This window comes from Acanthaster planci, linkage group LG01, assembly GCF_054643075.1.
Source record: "Acanthaster planci isolate LZ-2023a linkage group LG01, COTS_SCS, whole genome shotgun sequence".
NCBI classification, from domain to species: Eukaryota; Metazoa; Echinodermata; class Asteroidea; order Valvatida; family Acanthasteridae; genus Acanthaster; species Acanthaster planci.
In genome coordinates, this window is record NC_141777.1 from 30,819,457 (window position 1) to 30,841,252 (window position 21,796).

General features: G+C 42.2%; 1 protein-coding gene across 1 annotated transcript in view; it reads right to left on the bottom strand.

Moving 5' to 3' along the window:
* The window catches only part of LOC110976727 (uncharacterized), a 70,397-nt gene that overhangs the window by 28,080 nt on the left and 20,521 nt on the right, over nucleotides 1–21,796 (bottom strand). Inside the window, exon 14 of the mRNA XM_022230264.2 lies at nucleotides 10,693–10,841. Coding sequence (XP_022085956.2) covers nucleotides 10,693–10,841 — 149 coding nt within the window. The remainder of the gene's footprint in view (nucleotides 1–10,692; nucleotides 10,842–21,796) is intronic.

A 21,796-nucleotide genomic window follows, 5' to 3' on the forward strand; every position in this document is an offset into this window, starting at 1 on the left:
TTGTTGGTACACAAAAATGGGAAGGCAGTAGGAAGGAAACGATCCTACGGCCCTGTGCAATGACTGAGCCATTGGGCAAGTACCACACCTGCAAACATGCTCACAGTAAGTCTTCCAATGTGTATTTCATATGTACACGTATATCCCTCGTCTTCTGCACATACATGTACATCTGCCCCTAGTCATGATCCCCTCCCCCTTCCAACTGATGGGCGTATGACCTTCCGTGTGATAGGACTAACAATGAAGCGGTGGGGCTGTCAGCACTGAAATTGCGCTGACTGAATTTCAGGATACTGCCAGAATTGCCAAGGAAGCTTTCACACTTACAGCCCACGCCCAAGGAAGTGGACGGAAGAGAGGCTGGATATATAAGCTGGATTTGCAGGGATTGATCATACAAATTATTCTCAATAACTTAATGTGCTCTCATATTTCCCCAAACCAAATAGCATGGGATTCTTGAGGTTTCCTGCCACGCAAACTAACCCTCTCAATTAATGACTGGGCCATTGTTTGTGATCCGTGTGTGAAAAGAATACCATTCTCCTAATGTCGAGCAAATCTTGTACCGGTGCCACACTTCACTGTTGCCATGTAAAATTTGCCTTTTGGGAAGTGCAAATATGCAGAAGTGACCAAAGTAAAGGGTCAGCGAAGCAACGTCAGCTGGTGCAAGAGTGATTATCTAAATAAAATGGTGTCTCTCCGGAGCATGGTTTCACACCTTCAACATACTGTGTTTATCCGTGCCTTTTTGACTCAGCGGGCTTCGTTTCAAACATGAAATCAATTAAATCTCATCATGCAGATATAAAGTGAACCAGGCAAAATGACCAGTTCCTGCCCACTAAACTGGGGGGGTGTTAGATTAATTTGTGAGTGGCAAGTCTATGTAGAGTGCCTGATCCCATGAAATGAGTCTTGACAATTTTTACTAATTGGTTTCTAATATGTCCTAGGATGGATTTGCACCAGGGAGTTTCAAACAGGTTTAATAAACCCACCAAAAAAAGAAATTATAGGAGTGACGTTGATGTCTTTATGCAAACACAATTTGAGCAAAATGATGACAATTTTTCTTGATGTCTGTAGTGCAAGGTTAATGAGGTACTGTTGGGTTGTGTCACATTAACTTCTACTAATGAAACAAAAAGTCATGTTTGTACATTTTGCTCTATACACCCAAGTCAAAGAAGAAGATTATTTCACAAGATCCTTTTGTCAACATGTGGCTTTACATACATGTACTTACAACAAGCTTTCCTCTTTCAAGAAACCTAGGAGTGGGGACCTTTTAATCATTCACTTCTCAAAGACAAGCAGATGGTCACTAATATTTGTGAAATGAATGTTATGATTCATTCGGTCAGGGATGAAAGGAATGAAATGAAAATGGAAGGGGGAGGACAGTAAGTCTGACGTCATGTCATTTCTTCACTAATGTGCATGCACCAATCAAAGGGCAATTTTCTGGAGGCAATGTCAGTTTTCAGAGAAAGGTGTTGCGTGACAGGTATACATGTATTTATCGACATTTTATGTTCAACATACTGACAGAATTGGGTTATTATCTAACCTTTCTTGAAAACTCTTTTAAAATACGGCCAGATGTAAAAAGTATGCGGTGTGTCTGCGGTCATCCAATTTGGTAGAATTGGCAAGCCAGCAGCCCGCAAGTGTTCAGAAAACAGGAACAATTTTTAATCAAACTTGCGGCTGATTTAAAGACGAATGCCTGACCCAACCGAAGCACAGATGTTCCTGGAATGCTTTGTGGTTCAGTGATGTCCAACTTGGCAGGCTGCGAGACGTTCAGCTCACAAAAGAAACAAATATTGGCAAACCTGAGATATCGGGAAGATGAAAGCCGGGGGAACTGCAAAGATGCACTCTGCAACATAAAAAGTGACCTCAGGAGAGTACTGAGAAAGGAGGCAGTAGGGAACTAGGTAGAAAACCGGTTTGGGTCAGTGTGCACTAATTCATCATGTGAAGAATGAGACCTACAAAACCTGTTGCCAAGAAAGGGTATTTTGAAACCTCCATCAGTTGAAGAACATAATTTTGAGTCGGGGAAAGATGAAAGCAGAGGGAAGTTCAAACATGCACTCTGAACATAAAAGGTGACCTCAGAGGAGTGCTGTGCACATTTCAATGGCCACAAGGACATTGTAGAATTAACCAGAAGACAGCCATTAGAGCTGCAATATGGGTTAGGGTCAACTGCCAAGCTTCATGCCAGGAGTTTATTAAAAACTGCACCTTTTCAGAGCTTTGTCACTCTCTCTTTCACACAGTGCATGTTAACACCAAACAGACTGGCTCTCCTATATCTACTTTCCAATTTTGATATTTTCAACATGTTTGTCAGCAGCTACTGTGCAGATTCCTAAGTTCCATTTGACAACGCACAAAAAAACCACCAGATTTGGCCAAGTACACATGTATGTGTATCTTTAACAAAGTATTGTCAAATTAGCACTAAATTCTAATTACATCAATTTGATTGTATGATGTGACTTCACATCTCCAAGATGAAAGAAGGAAGTGTAACATTCCACTGTCTTTACCGGTAGCTCAGTTGCAGGAGAACCAGGATATTACTGCTGCATGTTTGATTGTGTAAGTTAATAGTAATCTAGTCCTGTAAATGTACATAATTTACTATTTTGACTCTAAATTTTTTACTTAAAAGATGAGAAAGTGTCCATTTAGATATGCCTCATTTCAGATTTTGTTTCTTACATGTAAAATAGGTCTATACCCATTATCATGCCTAAGTGCAAAAGTGCAAATGAGTTAGCCCCAGTGAGACAATATTTTATGCATACTGACCGGCAGTGTGATCACTCCACACCTCTGATGGACTCAGGCCAAAAAGGTCAAGGGAAAAACGGGAACACTCTTGTGGTCACTCACAGGCCCCTGGGGCATTGGTGGATGGGAGGGGGGGACAACAGGAGCCAACAGAGGCCATTCCCCCTCCCCCACAAAAATGGTTTTTGTTTTTGAAATATGCTGGATACATGTATGTACTGACAAAAAGGTGAGTTTTCAGGACTATTTCTTTCCTTCCATGCAAAGGTCCCTAAAATTTGGCTTCATCCCCCAGAAAAGCCTTAGCAGGCTACCACCAACATTCAAATTTTTTGATCCCATTCTCCAAAAGGAAATTTGCCATGGATCCGCCTGTGCTTGGGGGTACTAATACACACACCAGTGAGTTCACAAATCCCACATGTCAGCCTCTATTACCAAATCCCACTCATATGATTGTATCTGAGGCGCGGTAATCAGGACACAAACTCAGCAAGAGGCATTTGACGTCTTGAGGAAACAATTTTTTTAATATTTGTGTACGCCACCATTAAGTGTTTGGAGCTGCAAAGGGGCAATTCCACACAAAAGTGGACATTCTGTGATCAACCTCATCTTCATAGGTAATTCCTAAAACAAAAGTTGTTTTGATAAAGAGTGGAAATACTGAGCACTACCATTACCTTTAATTTCACTTTCAGATTTTGGTCAAACATCTTTATGTTTGTGACTTACTGGTACCGGTACGATTATTAATTATGGTAGAGCCGTCTCAGCATGACAGAACTCATAAACAGAAAGTCATCAGTTGGAATACCCCTTCAACATGTAAATGTATTTTGCATGGAAGGGGAATTCCTCACTTTTCAACTGAGTACCGTAGTTCTCAAATTCCAAATCTACCATGACACCATCAACACAGAGACAAGATAAACATACTTGTCCTCACAGAACAAGAAAATATGCATGTATCTAATGTAACAATGAACTGTATCACGCTGTAACTTGACCTGTGAGCTCTTTCCTTGATAAATCTTTTGAGACGCTTCACCCTAATCCCTCGTCAAAATATGGCACTTCCTGTCATTGCAGGTGATGGTGCATGAAATTGCAAACTCCCCCAAACCCTGGGGCCTGTTGTCTTTATGTTACACACAAAGTGCTCATGCCTGTAACTGACCATGCGAGATGCATGAAGATGGCTAATTTTTCAAACAGCGACATCCCCTCCAACCCAGTGGTCCAGATCTGTATTTATGTAAGTGGTTCTGGAGTGTTTTGTTGCAGGATGGAGTTGTTCCCTTGCCTTCCTAAGTATTGACCAGCAAAGGGGACAGACTGCGCCAATACCACGCTATGCCCTTGCAGAGTTTATTTTCAATCTGAACCATCAGACTGATACAAAGGAAGTAGCCCTCACCACGGGGAAAAAGTAACCAGGGGCACATTCGGTTGAACAATACTTTGGATAGGGATGCCTACCATTAACAATAATAGGGTATGCTACTACCGCCACACAGTCCATATCATACTGTGTCTCTCACAGCACTGCAAACGGGGACAAATTTAGAAAGAAATCCGTGCAAGCACTACCACTGGAAACTTCAATTAGTAAAATCACTTCAAAGATGTCTAAAACATAATCCCCCTCCCCACGCACACCACCACCAACCTCCACCACCATGGCATGGCAGAGCCGACCCTACTCCCAAGGTTGGTAACATTTACTGATCAATGTACAAATAGAATTTTAAAAAGAAGTAGTAATTTCAGTCCAGTTTCATGTACGCATGGGTTCAAGGTTTCCTCCTTTACCTGAGTAGCATAAAATTGAATAATTACATGAACATTAAAAACGGGACTCAAAAGATAAGAACACTTCAAAATTAATCTCTACTTCAGCTCTTTTTCCTCATCAGCTGGCCACACAAGTGTAAGTGTGTGCATAAACGGGCTGTTTACACATCAACAGCGCATTATTGATTTTGACACAAAAGTGCCATATGTGAATGACACTATTCATATTTGATCGGCACCTGTACTAAGTTCTGCTACATTACTTGAACCAATAGCTGCATTTCTTCCCAAGGGGAGAGGGGAGGGAGGGACCAGCCCAAAGGTAGGCATTCCCATGTGCACGTGCATTCTCTTGGTCATATTCTTGGGGCTTTTTTTGGCGGGGGGAATTACTTGAAATTTACAAGGGCATGCATCATGTCAGCATTATTTCTCAGAAACATATGCAGCATGTGAAGGGCCAATCTATGAAGATCATGGTGGGGTATTGAGTGGCACGAACACAACCCATTTTCTCAGATGTCCAAACTGAAATAAAAACCTCTTTACAGCAAAATTCCATTTGCCTTAATCCTTTGTAAGAATCTTACCTTACAAACCAATGTTATTATAACCCAAAGCAGCAATCCTTCTCCTTTCAAATAAACCAACTGGTTTGAGAAGCAATTCCTGCGTGGATCTGCTCAGCGCAGGATATGAAACAAACAAGAGCTTTCCTCTCAAAAGTCAACGTACTCATCATCTATCATCTGAAGGCAATATGTATCTAGGAAATGGTGCGAATGACAAACAGGTATTAGCTTCAGTTTGAATGACATCAGTTGCCGCTGATCTTTGCACATTAAGATTCATTTCAATACTTTTGTGCCAGAATGGTGACAGACAAAACTATGTGTAAGTAGGTCTTGTTCATTTTGAAGCAACTGGTGTAAAATAACGGAGAAAACAATGTTTTTTGCGTTTTCTATCAGGAGAATACCTATGAATGGGCACACACTGGTTGTCTGACTTTCCTGGTCTACAATGCCACACAGGATGATAAGATGTAATCGGATTATGAATTCACACCAATAGGCCTACATGTACATACACGGATGGATGCAGAGGCCACTTGATTACCACAGGAATGCATACGTGTAAACCAAAGTGTATTTCTTATCTTACGTTTCATCAGGTGTCATCCATAAAGAAGAAGTTATTCCTGGTGAATGTTCCAAAATCTAGATTTCAGAACCAGCTGCAAGAAAGCTTTGCATTCATACAAGGTTACCTACTAACATACATGTATGTGAAAACCAAATTGCAATGTCTGATGGCGATATCTCCATGGCAGAGTACTTTGAATCCCTTATACAAATAATGTCATGTACGTGTACGTGTGTGTTCACATCCATGCTTCTTGCCAAATTTCAAAGGCGACTAAGTCTAAATAGACATCCTTCGATCGCCTCTGTACTTTTCCTCTTCTTGTGTGATACTCTGAACTCGCCACAGAGAAAGTCAAGAGTCTATACATGCGCACCTAGGGCAAGGAAGGTGACAGATAGAAGGGGGAAAGGAGTAAGGGAAGAGGGGACGGGGAAGAGGTGTCAGGGCAGAGGGTGAGGGGCTTGTCAATGAAGGTAAAGAAGGATGCAGATGGTGAAAGGGGGAGGAGTAAGGGAAAAGGGGACAGGGGAGAGGTGTCAGGGCAGAGGGTGAGGGGCTTGTCAATGAAGGTAAAGAAGGATGCAGATGGTGAATGGGGGGAGTAGTAAGGGAAGAGGGGACGGGGAAGAGGTGTCAGGGCAGAGGGTGAGGGGCTTGTCAATGAAGGTAAAGAAGGATGCAGATGGTGAAAGGGGGAGGAGTAAGGGAAAAGGGGACAGGGGAGAGGTGTCAGGGCAGAGGGTGAGGGGCTTGTCAATGAAGGTAAAGAAGGATGCAGATGGTGAAGGGGGGAGGAGTAAGGGAAAAGGGGACAGGGGAGAGGTGACAGGGCAGAGGGTGAGGGGCTTGTCAATGAAGGTAAAGAAGGATGCAAATGGTGAATGGGGGAGGAGTAAGGGAAAAGGGGACAGGGGAGAGGTGTCAGGGCAGAGGGTGAGGGGCTTGTCAATGAAGGTAAAGAAGGATGCAGATGGTGAAAGGGGGCAGGAGTAAGGGAAAAGGGGACAGGGGAGAGGTGTCAGGGCAGAGGGTGAGGGGCTTGTCAATGAAGGTAAAGAAGGATGCAAATGGTGAAAGGGGGGAGTAGTAAGGGAAAAGGGGACAGGGGAGAGGTGTCAGGGCAGAGGGTGAGGGGCTTGTCAATGAAGGTAAAGAAGGATGCAGATGGTGAAAGGGGGAGGAGTAAGGGAAAAGGGGACAGGGAAGAGGTGTCAGGGCAGAGGGTGAGGGGCTTGTCAATGAAGGTAAAGAAGGATGCAGATGGTGAAAGGGGGGAGGAGTAAGGGAAAAGGGGACAGGGAAGAGGTGTCAGGGCAGAGGGTGAGGGGCTTGTCAATGAAGGTAAAGAAGGATGCAAATGGTGAAAGGGGGGAGGAGTAAGGGAAAAGGGGACAGGGGAGAGGTGTCAGGGCAGAGGGTGAGGGGCTTGTCAATGAAGGTAAAGAAGGATGCAAATGGTGAAAGGGGGAGGAGTAAGGGAAAAGGGGACAGGGAAGAGGTGTCAGGGCAGAGGGTGAGGGGCTTGTCAATGAAGGTAAAGAAGGATGCAAATGGTGAAAGGGGGGAGGAGTAAGGGAAAAGGGGACAGGGGAGAGGTGTCAGGGCAGAGGGTGAGGGGCTTGTCAATGAAGGTAAAGAAGGATGCAAATGGTGAAAGGGGGAGGAGTAAGGGAAAAGGGGACAGGGAAGAGGTGTCAGGGCAGAGGGTGAGGGGCTTGTCAATGAAGGTAAAGAAGGATGCAAATGGTGAAAGGGGGGAGGAGTAAGGGAAAAGGGGACAGGGGAGAGGTGTCAGGGCAGAGGGTGAGGGGCTTGTCAATGAAGGTAATGAAGGATGCAGATGGTGAAAGGGGGGAGGAGTAAGGGAAAAGGGGACAGGGAAGAGGTGTCAGGGCAGAGGGTGAGGGGCTTGTCAATGAAGGTAAAGAAGGATGGAGATGGTGAAAGGGGGAGGAGAAAGAGAAAAGGGGACAGGGGAGAGGTGTCAGGGCAGAGGGTGAGGAGCTTGTCAATGAAGGTAAAGAAGGATGCAAATGGTGAATGGGGGAGGAGTAAGGGAAAAGGGGACAGGGAAGAGGTGTCAGGGCAGAGGGTGAGGGGCTTGTCAATGAAGGTAAAGAAGGATGCAGATGGTGAAAGGGGGGAGGAGTAAGGGAAAAGGGGACAGGGAAGAGGTGTCAGGGCAGAGGGTGAGGGGCTTGTCAATGAAGGTAAAGAAGGATGCAGATGGTGAAAGGGGGGAGGAGTAAGGGAAAAGGGGACAGGGGAGAGGTGTCAGGGCAGAGGGTGAGGGGCTTGTCAATGAAGGTAAAGAAGGATGCAGATGGTGAAAGGGGGAGGAGTAAGGGAAAAGGGGACAGGGGAGAGGTGTCAGGGCAGAGGGTGAGGGGCTTGTCAATGAAGGTAAAGAAGGATGCAGATGGTGAAAGGGCTAGGGATATTTTAAGCATGGCGACATTCCAAACCTCCTTGATATGAAGACAGACAACTATCACAGCTTGATGGACAACCTACCCTACCCACAACCCTGCTACTCATCCAACCAAATTGCCAAGGATTTGCTCATTTCGGAGACTAATGACAACCCTGTATCAACATTTGAAGTTTACAGAGCTGCTTGGTACAAAATCATTGAGTAGAAAGGCAGTTGCTGCACTGGCACATTACAGCTGAATTTTCGCGAAAAATACTTTCTGCTTTAATAGCAAATCCATGAAACCTGTCACAGACAAACATGTATTTATACAGAACACCCCTACCAATCCCTTCCTCCCTCCCACACCTTCTCACTCCCCACATATCGTTTCTTCCTGACACCAGGTGACAGACTGCATGCTCCCGTCATAGGTTTGAATCAATAGGAGGGGTACCTTGTAGCTATGCATCTTTAACATCCCCTGACATATCTGGGACAGCGTCCTGGGATTTCAGAGAGAGGGCTAGCGGGCACGGGCAGGAGAGAAACCCCCATCGGACCAAAACTGGTGATAGTCGGTGGGATGGTGTGCGCCAGTCAAGTGGGTGACTCCAATTTAGATAAAGTATTATTCTTCACCTACAGCTACATACACGTGCCGAGTATGAGGTATGCCTATTCTGTTGTGAAAGTAAACAGACAAGTTTTTTTTTTTATTTCAGACTGTGGCAATGAGCCGGGCACATCAGGGAATATAAGCTGGTGATGAATTCATAATTTATTGCAGCGGAAGTTTTTACATTGAGGCTTAGTTGAAAAAAAAAAGACCAGGAGAACACATAACGGAACAAGATAGCTTCAATGGCGTGGGCTTAAATATTTTGGAAATTTTCATCAGGTGATGAAGTTACCGTGTCTTGGTTTGCAGATTCTGAACATACGTGGAGTTTTCTTTTGGGCATGACATCTCTGGCTGTCTAAAATGCATGAAGAGTTTATGTATGGTGCGTTTGTGAAAGCACTGATGTTAAATTCAGTGATGGTCAGTTATTGTATGGATCACATTCTGTTTCCTGTCTAATGTGCCTTTAAGAAAAGCAGGCAATATTAAACATGACAAGGAATGATCAACCATGAAATGCGTAAACACTGTTGGTATCTGGCTATTTACCACTATGAATTTTAATTCTTTTGAATAACATGTAAATGTATGCGTTCATCTGTCCATTTATTTGCCAATTTATATATAAATTATATACAACTTTTTCAGGTGAAGTTATAGAGAAAGTTTGGACAATCACTTCTAAGAATGCACTCTGTGGGGTGTGAGTAAAATCTGGTGGAAAATCATCCCTTCTTCCTGCACTCGTTCCCAAATCAAACCGGACACAAATATCACATTAACACTACATTCCCACGTTACGTATTTACACTGACCTGCAAAGACAGCCCACATAAAGACGACACACACCATTTCATAATATTAAATCATTCAACATTTGTTGTATTTGTGATATACTCCATGGTCAGTTTATTTTGTGCTTGTTGTCATTCGTAATTTGCCAGTTTTAGCCTGCCAACTCAAACCATATCCCTTTCCGGGCTAAGGCATCAGACTTGCTAGGCTACTTGGACACACTTGTACCCCCGGGGCCATTACCAAGTTGAGGGGACAACATCTTTTGTCAGGATAGTCAAGACTAAGTTTGGGGGATAAACATTTGTCTCAATAGTAAGGACTCAGTAGTAACATAAGGGCACAAACTCAGCATTAAGGGCACAAACTCTGCAATAAGGGCAAAAACTCGGCATTAAGGGCACAACTCAGCATTAAGGGCGCAAACTCAGCTTTAAGGATGCAAACTCGGCATTAAGGGTGCAAACTCGGCATTAAGGATGCAAACTCGGCATTAAGGGTGCAAACTCAGCATTAAGGGCGCAAACTTGGCATTAAGGGTGCAAACTCACTATTAAGGATGCTAACTCAGTATTAAGGGCGCAAACTCAGCATTAAGGATGCAAACTCGGCATTAAGGATGCAAACTCAGCATTAAGGGTACTGTTGCCCTTCCTAAATCAAATATCAGGTCTCCAGTGTCTGAGGCTCAATTTAACACAGAAAATATGGACAAGGTCATTTGTATCCCAAGGAAAAATCGGCTGTGAATAACCTACTGGCACTACACAGGGTGTCCAGAACTTGCAACCCAAAGGAAATGAGTTGTGTTACATAACTGAAAATACATGTATCTTCACCAACATGAGCTTCAAATAAAATTTTCATTGTAAGTAAACATTAAGTAAGTAAGCAAGTAAGCTTTAATTCAATAGCAAATCAATGATTTCTCACTATCCCATTGGGAAAAAATAAATGTTACATTTGGGGTGCATTTTGGGGGGGACATACTGAACATTCCATCACTTTTTGGCGGGTAAACCTGTTTCTGCACTTCACAGCCCTGAGAAAGCACATGGCTCCAGGATGCGTAAAAAAAACTCTGGAATCTTACCTCCACTGCTGTGTGGCAAGACCGCATGACGCCAGTACCAGTCGCATGCATTTGAGCCAAGTTGTAGAAGCCCAGGATGTGTCCAGATTGAGAGGCAAGGTTGAAGTATTTGACAGCCATCTTGTAGTCTCGTCGCACACCAAGACCACCTTTGATTGAAACAAAAATTCAAGTGGTAAAAACTGTCAAAATGTCTTGGCTTTTTGAGACACCAAAAATGTAAATTTAATGACTGTACAAATGCATATTGAAATCACTATTGCGAGTTCTTTAAAATCTTTTCCAAACTGATATGCTGCCGTTTCTGAGACAACTGAGATGCACTGGTATCCAAACAGCAGCAACATATCGAGCACAAAGTCACCTAACAATTTACCATTTGAGCAGTGCCTTAAGCATGATCCAGCAACAAAAAATGATGAACATGTAAGCTAACACTTGAAAGAAAACATTCAACTATTCCAAATCAATATCTTGATTTTGACCAGCACAAGCATGCATTTTGGTCACAAATAAAGCTGACATTAAATGATAGATTCCTTGAAATGCAAAAAAACAGCAGTAGAGTACTCTCATTGATTTTTGCGTCAACAATGCATGTACCCATCCTGAAAAATGACACTGCCCAAGGCACAAATTGTAGTCAGTTCAAATTCAAACATAATTCTCCACTGCCAGTACTCAAGCTGTTCTGCTACAACATAAAAGAGATAAAAACACCCCCCATCCCTCCAATAGTACTGACCGAATAAACCCACAGTTCCATGATGCCTACTGAGGCATGTGCTTGTAAATACACATGTATCACACAATTTGTTCCCTCACAAAAAAACACATACTCCCCCAGGGGAGTTGGGTTGCTGGCCAGTAAATAGGTCCAAAATTGCCTGTGTGGACCATATCACGATTTGTAAGCTGTCAAATTCTCTGCTATGAGATCGTTTTCGTGGCACATGGACTGGGTGGTTTGTTAAAAAGGTGGATGAAATGCAGGGGCAGGACTGCCAGCTTGTATTTCTGAAAGTATCGGCCCTCCAAACTGCTCTATTTTGCGGTGGAGTGTAGGCATCCATTTTCAAAATGGCAATGGGCATCAAGACTGTTTGGAGGGGTGGTTTTCTCTGGAGAGAAATATCTTCAAAAGTCATTGGTTAAGACTTTATAAATTCAAAGGAAAATGAAAAATAAGGAAGTGAGCTTTGTTTTGACATGTGTCTTCAACACCTGGGAAACTTGTATTTCTCCTGATTTTTGAAGAAGGGATATTTATCGTTGTCGTCTATGGTAGCTTATTTACTGGTCTGTACCCAAAAGGGCCAGTTCACTACACCACAACCATCCAGGAGTTAGGTTCTTCTAAAAAACAAAGGCAAGCAATGCATGTATCTGGAGGGTGTTATCTTGGAAATCACTTTGCTTTGTTCTACAGTGCACTTTTTGAGGAGTCCCACAGTGAGATGCGACTTTCCAACTTAAGTGATTTTTCAGTAACTTTATATTTATCATTGTGATCACAGACCAATTTCAGCAATATCAAATTCTGCAAAGAAAGTTTTCAATTCTCACCATTTTAGTACAATATGGCTCTTCCCCAACAGGAGCTGAGCACATGATCAGTTGGTGAGAACTTCAATTTCTCCTATATGCCTAGATCTTTTGATTTTCTTGGAAGTAAATTTGTACTTAATTACACAAAGTTTTGTGTGGTCCTCCCTGGAGGTTCTTCTGTTTCCTAGTGCCCCTGTGAGGTCCAATCTGGAACTTTGATCAGTCAGGATTGTTTCCAGTACACTCCCATATGACAACAAGTAACATGTGTTCCAATATACACAATGAGCCCTGAGCTTGACCAAGCTTGAGCTGAACAGTTGCTCCGTTGGTCGAAACTGCACTTGGCTGGTTCATCAACAACTATGAAAGGCATGCATTACGGTTGCATTCGCTACCAGCAAAATAAACACTACCAACATGGCTCTCTTCAACTGATGAGGGGGTGCTTCTGCTTAAAACGGATTATAGTAACCTTCATAAACAGAAGTTACTAACTTAGGGAAATAGGATCCCTTGTAATCTCAAAACTGACATGTAATACAATTAGATCATATAGTTTATGGATAAATAAATCATCACAAGGCTATAGACAACTGGACAGTTCTGAATATTCCAGCGAGATTCCATAACTACATCAATTGGCAATAAACTTGCGTACGGGACAAGTTCATTCGTTAGGGTAATTTGAACCGAGTTTTAGAGACATTTCGGAGTCCCCACAGTGTTTTCAATCCCCACAAAATAGGTAAATATCCAGTGTATGTCCCCACAACTATGGTGCGGGAGTATGTCTTCTTGTGCTTGAGGCACACATGTATTCAGAAAATCACAGCACCCTTCTGATCAAAGAACCATGTACATATGCAATGCACATGTACCACCTGTACACTAGCGTTGTTCCACTGCAGTAAGGCTACTGATTCTTGGCGCCAAATCACACCCTAATTGGTTGCAACTGGTAAAAAGACTATCTTGGAGTACTCAAAAATTGATTCCTGACTCAAGCGCTTGCAGTAGAAGTCCCGGCTTCTTTTTACCTGAGCTTATCAGACACTCCTATCACTGCTACTATATGTATAGAGTTACATGTTGCCTATTTTTCATCACGGCATCTGATGCTACCACTGACAGAGATACTAATGTCAAATTAGGAATTCTACCCAAACATGTCTGGAAAAAAGTTACCTCCATTTACTCTGTGGTGGATGAACGACCCTCCCTCATGTCCAACAGTAGACACGGTAATGAAGTAAAAAACATTTAGGGGCACTCTCTGAGCGATTCAGTGTTCCGCTCGTAACATTCAAATAAGCTTTGCATGAATATAGCGTGCATCCTGCTGGCTACAACTCCTGACTTGTTCCTGCATTAAATTTGTCTAGGTTTCCTGGTAGTGGTACTGCTCACTTCGACTTTACAATAACAGAACAGTCAGAAGATTCGCCTGGATAGCCCTCTCTACGGGGCCCAGGAAGACAATTGTCTAGTGTCTTGTGTTCACAGAGTACATCCAAATGTAAGTTCAAAATCACAGGCAATACTGGCCAACTGAATGATGTTACAATGTCACATTCACAGTCGACTTCATTTTTACCCTATCATTTGAGAGAAAGGGGTATGACATACTTTTACATGTATGCTTGTTACATACATGTACTTACAGCAAGGGTTCCTCTCCTCTTTTTAGACGGCATCATTTTTAAACAGGAACCACACTTTGATTTCCCAACTTGAATAAAATGCTTGCAAATGTAAATGTACGAAAAAGTAGATTTTCTGTTGTCAAGCATCTTTATTAGAGAACAGAAAACATACATGTAAGAAAACACTGTTTGAATTTCTAAAGTTTACTGTGCTGTTACAACACTTCAGCAAACAGGACAGGAAATCACTCCTTACATCAAGTCAAAGCAATGGTATAACCACAGTCCAGCCCATCTTGGGCATTGTATGTACGACTCGTCAAGAAACTGAAGACTAAAATCACTAGCCCCATGCCATGTTAATCCTTGCACGCTGGGCCCATGGACATGTCTACGGCCATTCTAGCTTCTTGGGAAGCATTCCTGTACAGCTTGAATGCAGCCAAGTTAAGTGCAGACAGTGAAGTCGACACAATGGCCATCTCTGGCCCAAGAGGGGTCCGTGTGTACCCGCTGGGTGAAGAGGGGCAAGTAGAGACAAAGGGACTTGCTGGATTCGAACCCCCGACCTTATGAGTTACAAACCCAAACAATTAGATTACATGGCACACTAGGGCATACCGAAGTGGGGGGCTCCTTTCCTAATCTTCTGGAATCTCCAATTATTTCACCATCAAACAACCAAAAAACGTAGTTAGAGATCTTTTGGGGTATTTTAAATGTACCAAATTTCAGGATTTAATGTCATTTTTAAACAGACTTTCAAGGGAGAACACGCCCTGTACCCCTCTGTTCTAGACGATTACATTTTGAACCCTCCCCCATAGTCCTAGATACACTCCTGAGGCACATAGCAGGTAATCAGGAACTAACCAACATGTAAATGATTGTTTGTCCATATAAGCTTCTTTTAAATGGAGTACCCCGTCCATCTTGAACTGCACATCTCAACATCAAAATCAAACTCCATTTAAATTTCATTCAACCTACATGCAAAACAATCTACAAGATTACGGCCCCTGGTACATGTCAGAAAAATCCTGCACTATCCTCTGTTAGTGAAATCCTGCTTATGATCCTGTTCGCAGATATGAGGGGCATCCTTGCTAGGATATGGACACATATAATTTAAAAGACCAGAAAGGTGACCCAAACCCATGTGTCTAGGGGATGAGCATGCTTAATTTCTTCACAAAGAGTGGGAAGGTTATAAAGAGTACTTTAAAGCCTGGTTTCCATATCGATGTAAGAAATGCACAGAGCGACACAAATCGGGTCGCTGAGTAGGCCTATGCAAACACATACGCTGGCATGACGGGCAAACGACGATGTTTCTCTCGGTTAGTACCACTCATTTTGTCCATTTTCTCTTTATTACTAACAAATGCAGCCCCAATTGTCAACAAAATAGCTGACCATTGACAAATTAAATCAAGCTGGAGTATCAGTGTGACTGCAGGAGGCAACACTGCCACCTAAAAAAAGGCAATTTTTTGGTAAACATTTTCTGGGTTCTGGATGCCATTTTGTTTATTTTTTTGGTGGAATGACGTCCTACAGCGTCTCTTCCGCGACTGTCTGCATCTAGACGTCTCGCGGACCTTCTGCATTACAAACAACATATGGAAACCAGGCTTAACAAGTCATCCACAGATTCTGTGTCTTAAGTGGCCAAGAGCTCATCACATGGCATTCGCTATTCTTGCTGTCCTACTGTGCATTGCTAAAAGATCCGTACCACTCACAGTACTTGCACCATACCCGTAGCAACCAAAGAACAATCCGGTTCATTAGTATAACGTTACTTCAGTTTAAAGAACACCCATAGCATACAGAGATTCATCGAACTATGGAAGCAGAAGTTAACGCACAACTTAAGCATTCGTGCAATGGGGCTTGCAATCGGTGTAAAAATGCAGGTTAATTTTCAACAAATTTGTTATTCCAACAGATGTACATGTACATGTACCTTTTCCAAATATTTAGATCAAAGTAATAAGTGATAACTTAAATCAAGCAGAATTTGTGGGACAAGTATTATAACACAACTATTGACGGCTTTATCTCGTGGAGTAGTAAGACTAGTGGGGAGAGGTATTATAGAACAACTATTGACTGCTTTATCTCGAGGGGCAGTAGGACTAGTGGGGAGAGGTATTATAAAACAACTATTGATGCTTTATCTCGTGGGGCAGTAGGACTATTGGGAGAGGTATTATAAAACAACTATTGATGTTTTATCTCGTGGAGCAGTATGATTATTGGGAGAGGTATTATAAAACTACTATTGATGTTTTATCTCGTGGAGCAGTAGGATCATTGGGAGAGGTATTATAGAACAACTATTGATGCTTTATCTCGTTGAGCAGTAGGACTAGTGGGGAGAGGTATTATAAAACAGCTATTGATGCTTTATCTCGTGGGGCAGTAGGACTATTGGGAGAGGTATTATAAAACAACTATTGATGCTTTATCTCGTGGAGCAGTAGGACTATTGGGAGAGGTATTATAAAACAACTATTGACTGCTTTATCTCGTGGAGCAGTAGGACTAGTGGGAAGAGGTATTATAGAACAACTATTGACTGCTTTATCTCGTGGAGCAGTAGGACTAGTGGGGAGAGGTATTATAAAACAACTATTGATGCTTTATCTCGTGGGGCAGTAGGACTAGTGGGGAGAGGTATTATAGAACAATTATTGATGCTTTATATCGTGGAGCAGTAGGACTAGTGGGGAGAGGTATTATAAAACAACTATTGATGTTTTATCTCGTGGAGCAGTAGGATTATAAGGAGAGGTATTATAAAACAACTATTGATGCTTTATCTCGAGGGGCAGTAGGACTAGTGGGGAGAGGTATTATAGAACAACTATTGATGCTTTATCTTGTGGGGCAGTAGGACTATTGGGAGAGGTATTATAAAACAACTATTGATGCTTTATCCCGTGGGGCAGCAGGACTATTGGGGAGAGGTATTATAGAACAACTATTGATGCTTTATCTCGTGGAGCAGTAGGACTAGTGGGGAGAGGTATTATAAAACAACTATTGATGCTTTATCTCGTGGGGCAGTAGGACTATTGGGAGAGGTATTATAAAACAACTATTGATGTTTTATCTCGTGGAGCAGTATGATTATTGGGAGAGGTATTATAAAACAACTATTGATGTTTTATCTCGTGGAGCAGTAGGATTATTGGGAGAGGTATTATAAAACAACTATTGATGCTTTATCTCGAGGGGCAGTAGGACTAGTGGGGAGAGGTATTATAGAACAACTATTGATGCTTTATCTCGTGGGGCAGTAGGACTATTGGGAGAGGTATTATAAAACAACTATTGATGCTTTATCTCGTGGGGCAGTAGGACTATTGGGAGAGGTATTATAAAACAACTATTGATGTTTTATCTCGTGGAGCAGTAGGATTATTGGGAGAGGTATTATAAAACAACTATTGATGCTTTATCTCGTGGGGCAGTAGGACTAGTGGGGAGAGGTATTATAAAACAACTATTGATGCTTTATCTCGTGGGGCAGTAGGACTATTGGGAGAGGTATTATAAAACAACTATTGATGCTTTATCTCGTGGGGCAGTAGGACTATTGGGAGAGGTATTATAAAACAACTATTGATGTTTTATCTCGTGGAGCAGTAGGACTAGCCTCCCGCGGTGATCCATGGAGCTTGTTCAGTGCTTCATGGATCCCCCTCAGGAGGCTAGTTTTACTACACCACTTGAAGCAGTCAATATTTGACTGGCACAATGGTGCAGACTGTTCCACATCAGAAGTCTCCTCGTTGTCTTCGAGTCTACTGATCCCCGTGGATCTGAGACCAGGTGGTGTCAATGACAGTGATGGCTCTGGTTACCTGGCACCGCACAATGAGCAGACTGTGCATCTGAATGCCGCGTTTTGTGTGCAAGAGACATCTTGATAATGTCACATTTTAACTATTCATGCTGTGATGAATCATGTAGGATATTGCGTGCATTGTGGAGCGCTGAAGACCCACTGAACTTTTTCACAAACCATTTATTTCTAAAGTTTAAGGCTCTTCAGTGACAGGTATATACAGTCAACTTTTGTGGAATGTGAAATATGGGCTATGCTTCTCAAAATTTTACAAATTTCAGAAGAAGCCAACTACATACATGTCTGACTCCCTCTCCATCCTGATACCCAATTTTCATGATTTCCTGATCTTACACTTCTCCTCAAATCATGACTACTCCATTCGAAGGGGTTACCATTTAAGTGAACAATGTAAAAGTTGTTGAGAATGCACACAGATGTTTCTCAACAGTCAACTGGCTAAACTATTTGCCTTCTAAACAAAAGCAGATGAGCTCCACCAAATGTGCACATGAAAGTACACAGTTTATTAACACTGGCCTAAATTAAAAGAGGTAGATAGACATTGGTGCAATCGTGTCCTAATTGGACTCATAAATGTGAACAAATAGAATAATGTCTATGTAGTTGTACTTTTTATGTTTTGTGTCTGATGTCATATTCTGTTAGTCCCTACACACATTGCTAAATATCAGTTCCCAAAGAGGAATAAACAATCCTAACTATATCATCACAACTAACTTGGTACCACATCACAGCTGAGATGCTGGTTGGCTGGATTTTTCTTCTTGAAGCAATCCAGCACAGGTGGTCCCACCACAGGTACGTAATAGTCTAAAGGTTCATTCCCACCCCCTCAGCGGGGGGGCACCAAAAACCAACATACCACCTGCTGATGGATGGGGGGATCTAGTGACATCCTGGCCGGGGGTTGGAGACAAAAACCCAACCACCTGCCGCCAGGGCTCCCTAATCTCTCATCTTTTCATGACACATCCTGTATGAAATTGTTTAATTCTATCGGCTTTGATGAAAAGATGCTGATGAAAACTGTTTATGATGCCAGGCTGTTCCACAAAAGACCTGAACATCCATGATGCGTAACCATGGTATGTTCATTATCGGCATTGACAGAAGGCACAGCTTTACACCATGAAAGGTACCTTACCCTACTGGCTGACCCTAAATATCAAACAGAATCTGAAGTATGTCAGAAAACTCAAATAACATGTTATTCAGCGCACAACTACCGGTACATGTACATGTATGGTTTGGCAAACCAATCAAGTTACAACACCTTTGAAATTAAGAGTATTTTCAATTTCTGGAGCTGACATAAATGTGAATGTTGGTTTACCTACAGGGCATTCTTTCTCTAGAGAACTGGGACTCCTCACCGTTCACAATTTATAGAGGCAGACACTTGCAATATTTGTACACACAAATGATTCTTTTTACTGCCAAGGCTTCTCAATAAATGTATGTGAGTGACGCCAAAAGAATGAAATAAAGTTTGGGAAGTTGACAGCAACACTGTCTCAGATTTCCAAAGCGAAGTGCGTACGAAGAAAGAATGATGTGGTTTAGAAAAGCCGCACAAAATGACCACCCAGGCTCACCATTGTAAAGTCTAATACGGTAAACGACTGCGGTTGTAGTACCTTGTCATTTTAAAAAGTCAGCTTTTCAGTTGAAAATAAATCTATGCCTGAGACAAGTCTGTGGTGAAACAACAACCATCAGTGGGTAATTAAAATGTTTACATTTAACGAGACAGTGCATCACAGTGAAATTAACAGAAATGACTTTGCCTGAATGTGTACGGGGGAATGCCCACAGGCAGAATGTTACACGTCAAATGATTAGAATGACTCCAATGACATCTAAATATATCAATCTGACGGCTTAATTCCATTGAGCACCATCTTGTTACTGAGCAGCCAGCATGTTGTGGTCATCAGCAAAAAGGCATTTGTAGACAGTGGCCTTTCCTTACCCAGCCCATAATTTATAAGTATGATTATTTGTTGTCATGCCAAAATCAGCCAACTTAGCAGTTGTTTGGTGGCATGGATACATTCTGTCATACCTTGTCATCTGGCAATGTTCCATCATTTGCCAGTTTTGCATTAACGGCATGTACCCGTATTGAAGTCTGAATCGCCCGTATAGCTACCAAATCTTTCGCCCACGGGCACTAATGACTCCACGCACCATTCGTTGATGTGAGCTACGTGCACAAATTACCAAACCTTCAGCATGAACTACATGCACAAATTGCCAACCCAGATCATATGTCCACTTTGAACTCGTGCCACATCATCTTGAGAGAACAAGCCGCCAACCTCCCCCATCCCCTTCCCGCCAAAAAAAACAAAAAAAAAATGAGAGGTTGAGGAAAGCAAACAATCGCCAGTCTCCAGGGGAGAAAAAAAAGAAGACAAACCCACAAGCCTTCGGTCAGGGAGATCCTGGGCTCATAGTATAACATTCAGGGATCTCAATGATTTCACCAACACCATCTCACCATCTGACATCTCCCCCCCAGGCCAGTTCCCGATCACATTCTACCTTCTCTGCGGGCAGGTGGTTTTCCACAACATATCTCCTGATGAGCGACACTTGCCCCGGTTTTTCTCTCCTCTTTTTTTTTCCCACCTTGCATTAACACAAATTACAACACAGGCAAGAGCCCTCTTGATAGTAGTTTCTGAGGCTATTTTCATACTCCAATATTCTACGACGAAAGAGATCCGTGGACCATTCTGACACCTGGTGCAGAATTGAAACATTTGGTTTAAGTTCTAGATATATAGTGTATTGCAGGATAACTCTCTTACTCTTTTGGGTTTCATGAGCTCTATTACTGCCTCATTTTGAAGCAAGAATCCTGAAGCTTATAAAAAAAGGTAAATTTCCAATCTTCTCTGTACAAAAATTAATGTTTGCCACTGCTATTGTCAAATCTTGCCACTGCCACTTGGCATCATTTAACATAAAGGAATGAAACATCCTGTTTGTACTCCACTGTGATCGGATGGTTTTGTAAATGGCAGCCTCAGAAGGTATCATCATCATCATAAAACTTGAAAAAGCCTATTTTCATTTGCAGTTTGTTTACTTTGGATATATGCAGGCTGACAAATTGACGGCCTACGCCACATGTATCCGAACACTAATCCCTAGAGTTCAGTACGTGTGTGAATGATGATGACTTCTGAAGGAGCTATGAAGACAAACTAAACACAATCCTTCTTCAATCTTAACTGCATTTGCAGAGAGGTACATGTTGCAAGTCCTCTGTGGTTTCAAACTTACAAAAAAAAAAAAAACCAAAACCAAAACAAATCGCCATTCTTTTCACGGCACATCAACTGTCCATGATTACTTTGTCCACACTGTTCCAAGACCGTGGTAACCCTCAAAACTGATCCCACAAACTGGCGGCAGACATCACAGTGAAGCAGGGAACAAACCAAACACTAAACGCAAATTTATACAAACTCACAGCTGTCAAACTGGTTCCACATTAAACTGGATGTGACAAGAGCCACGCACACTCAGGGCGCCAGTTTGAGATGAGCAAAGTACACGTAACACGCTAAAAAAAAAAATTGCACACTGGCAAAAAAGTGGAATGTGAATTGGCGGTTAATGTTACAGGAGGAACGCACTATAAAAACCTATTGCACACCCCAATGTCACATTATGTCCTGAAATTTCACGCTGCACGTAACTCTGTGACAGTCTAAATAAACTGTCTGGTCATATCTTCCCAAAATTGGAATCCGGTGACTGTCTTGTACTCTTCAGGTTCACCCTACAACTACGTCTTTGAAAATAACAAACAGAAAATAAAAACCTAGGAAATGTTACAGGCCTTCAAGGAAAATGATCTACAATCTTATTTTTGAAACTAACTTTTTTGGGTTTAAATGCCAAAATGCACTCATGAATTTCTTTACAAAAATTTGACATGACTTCTTGAATCCTGGAGTGCAACACGACAGCAGTTTCAAAACGGCATACATTTTAAACACATGCATATCAG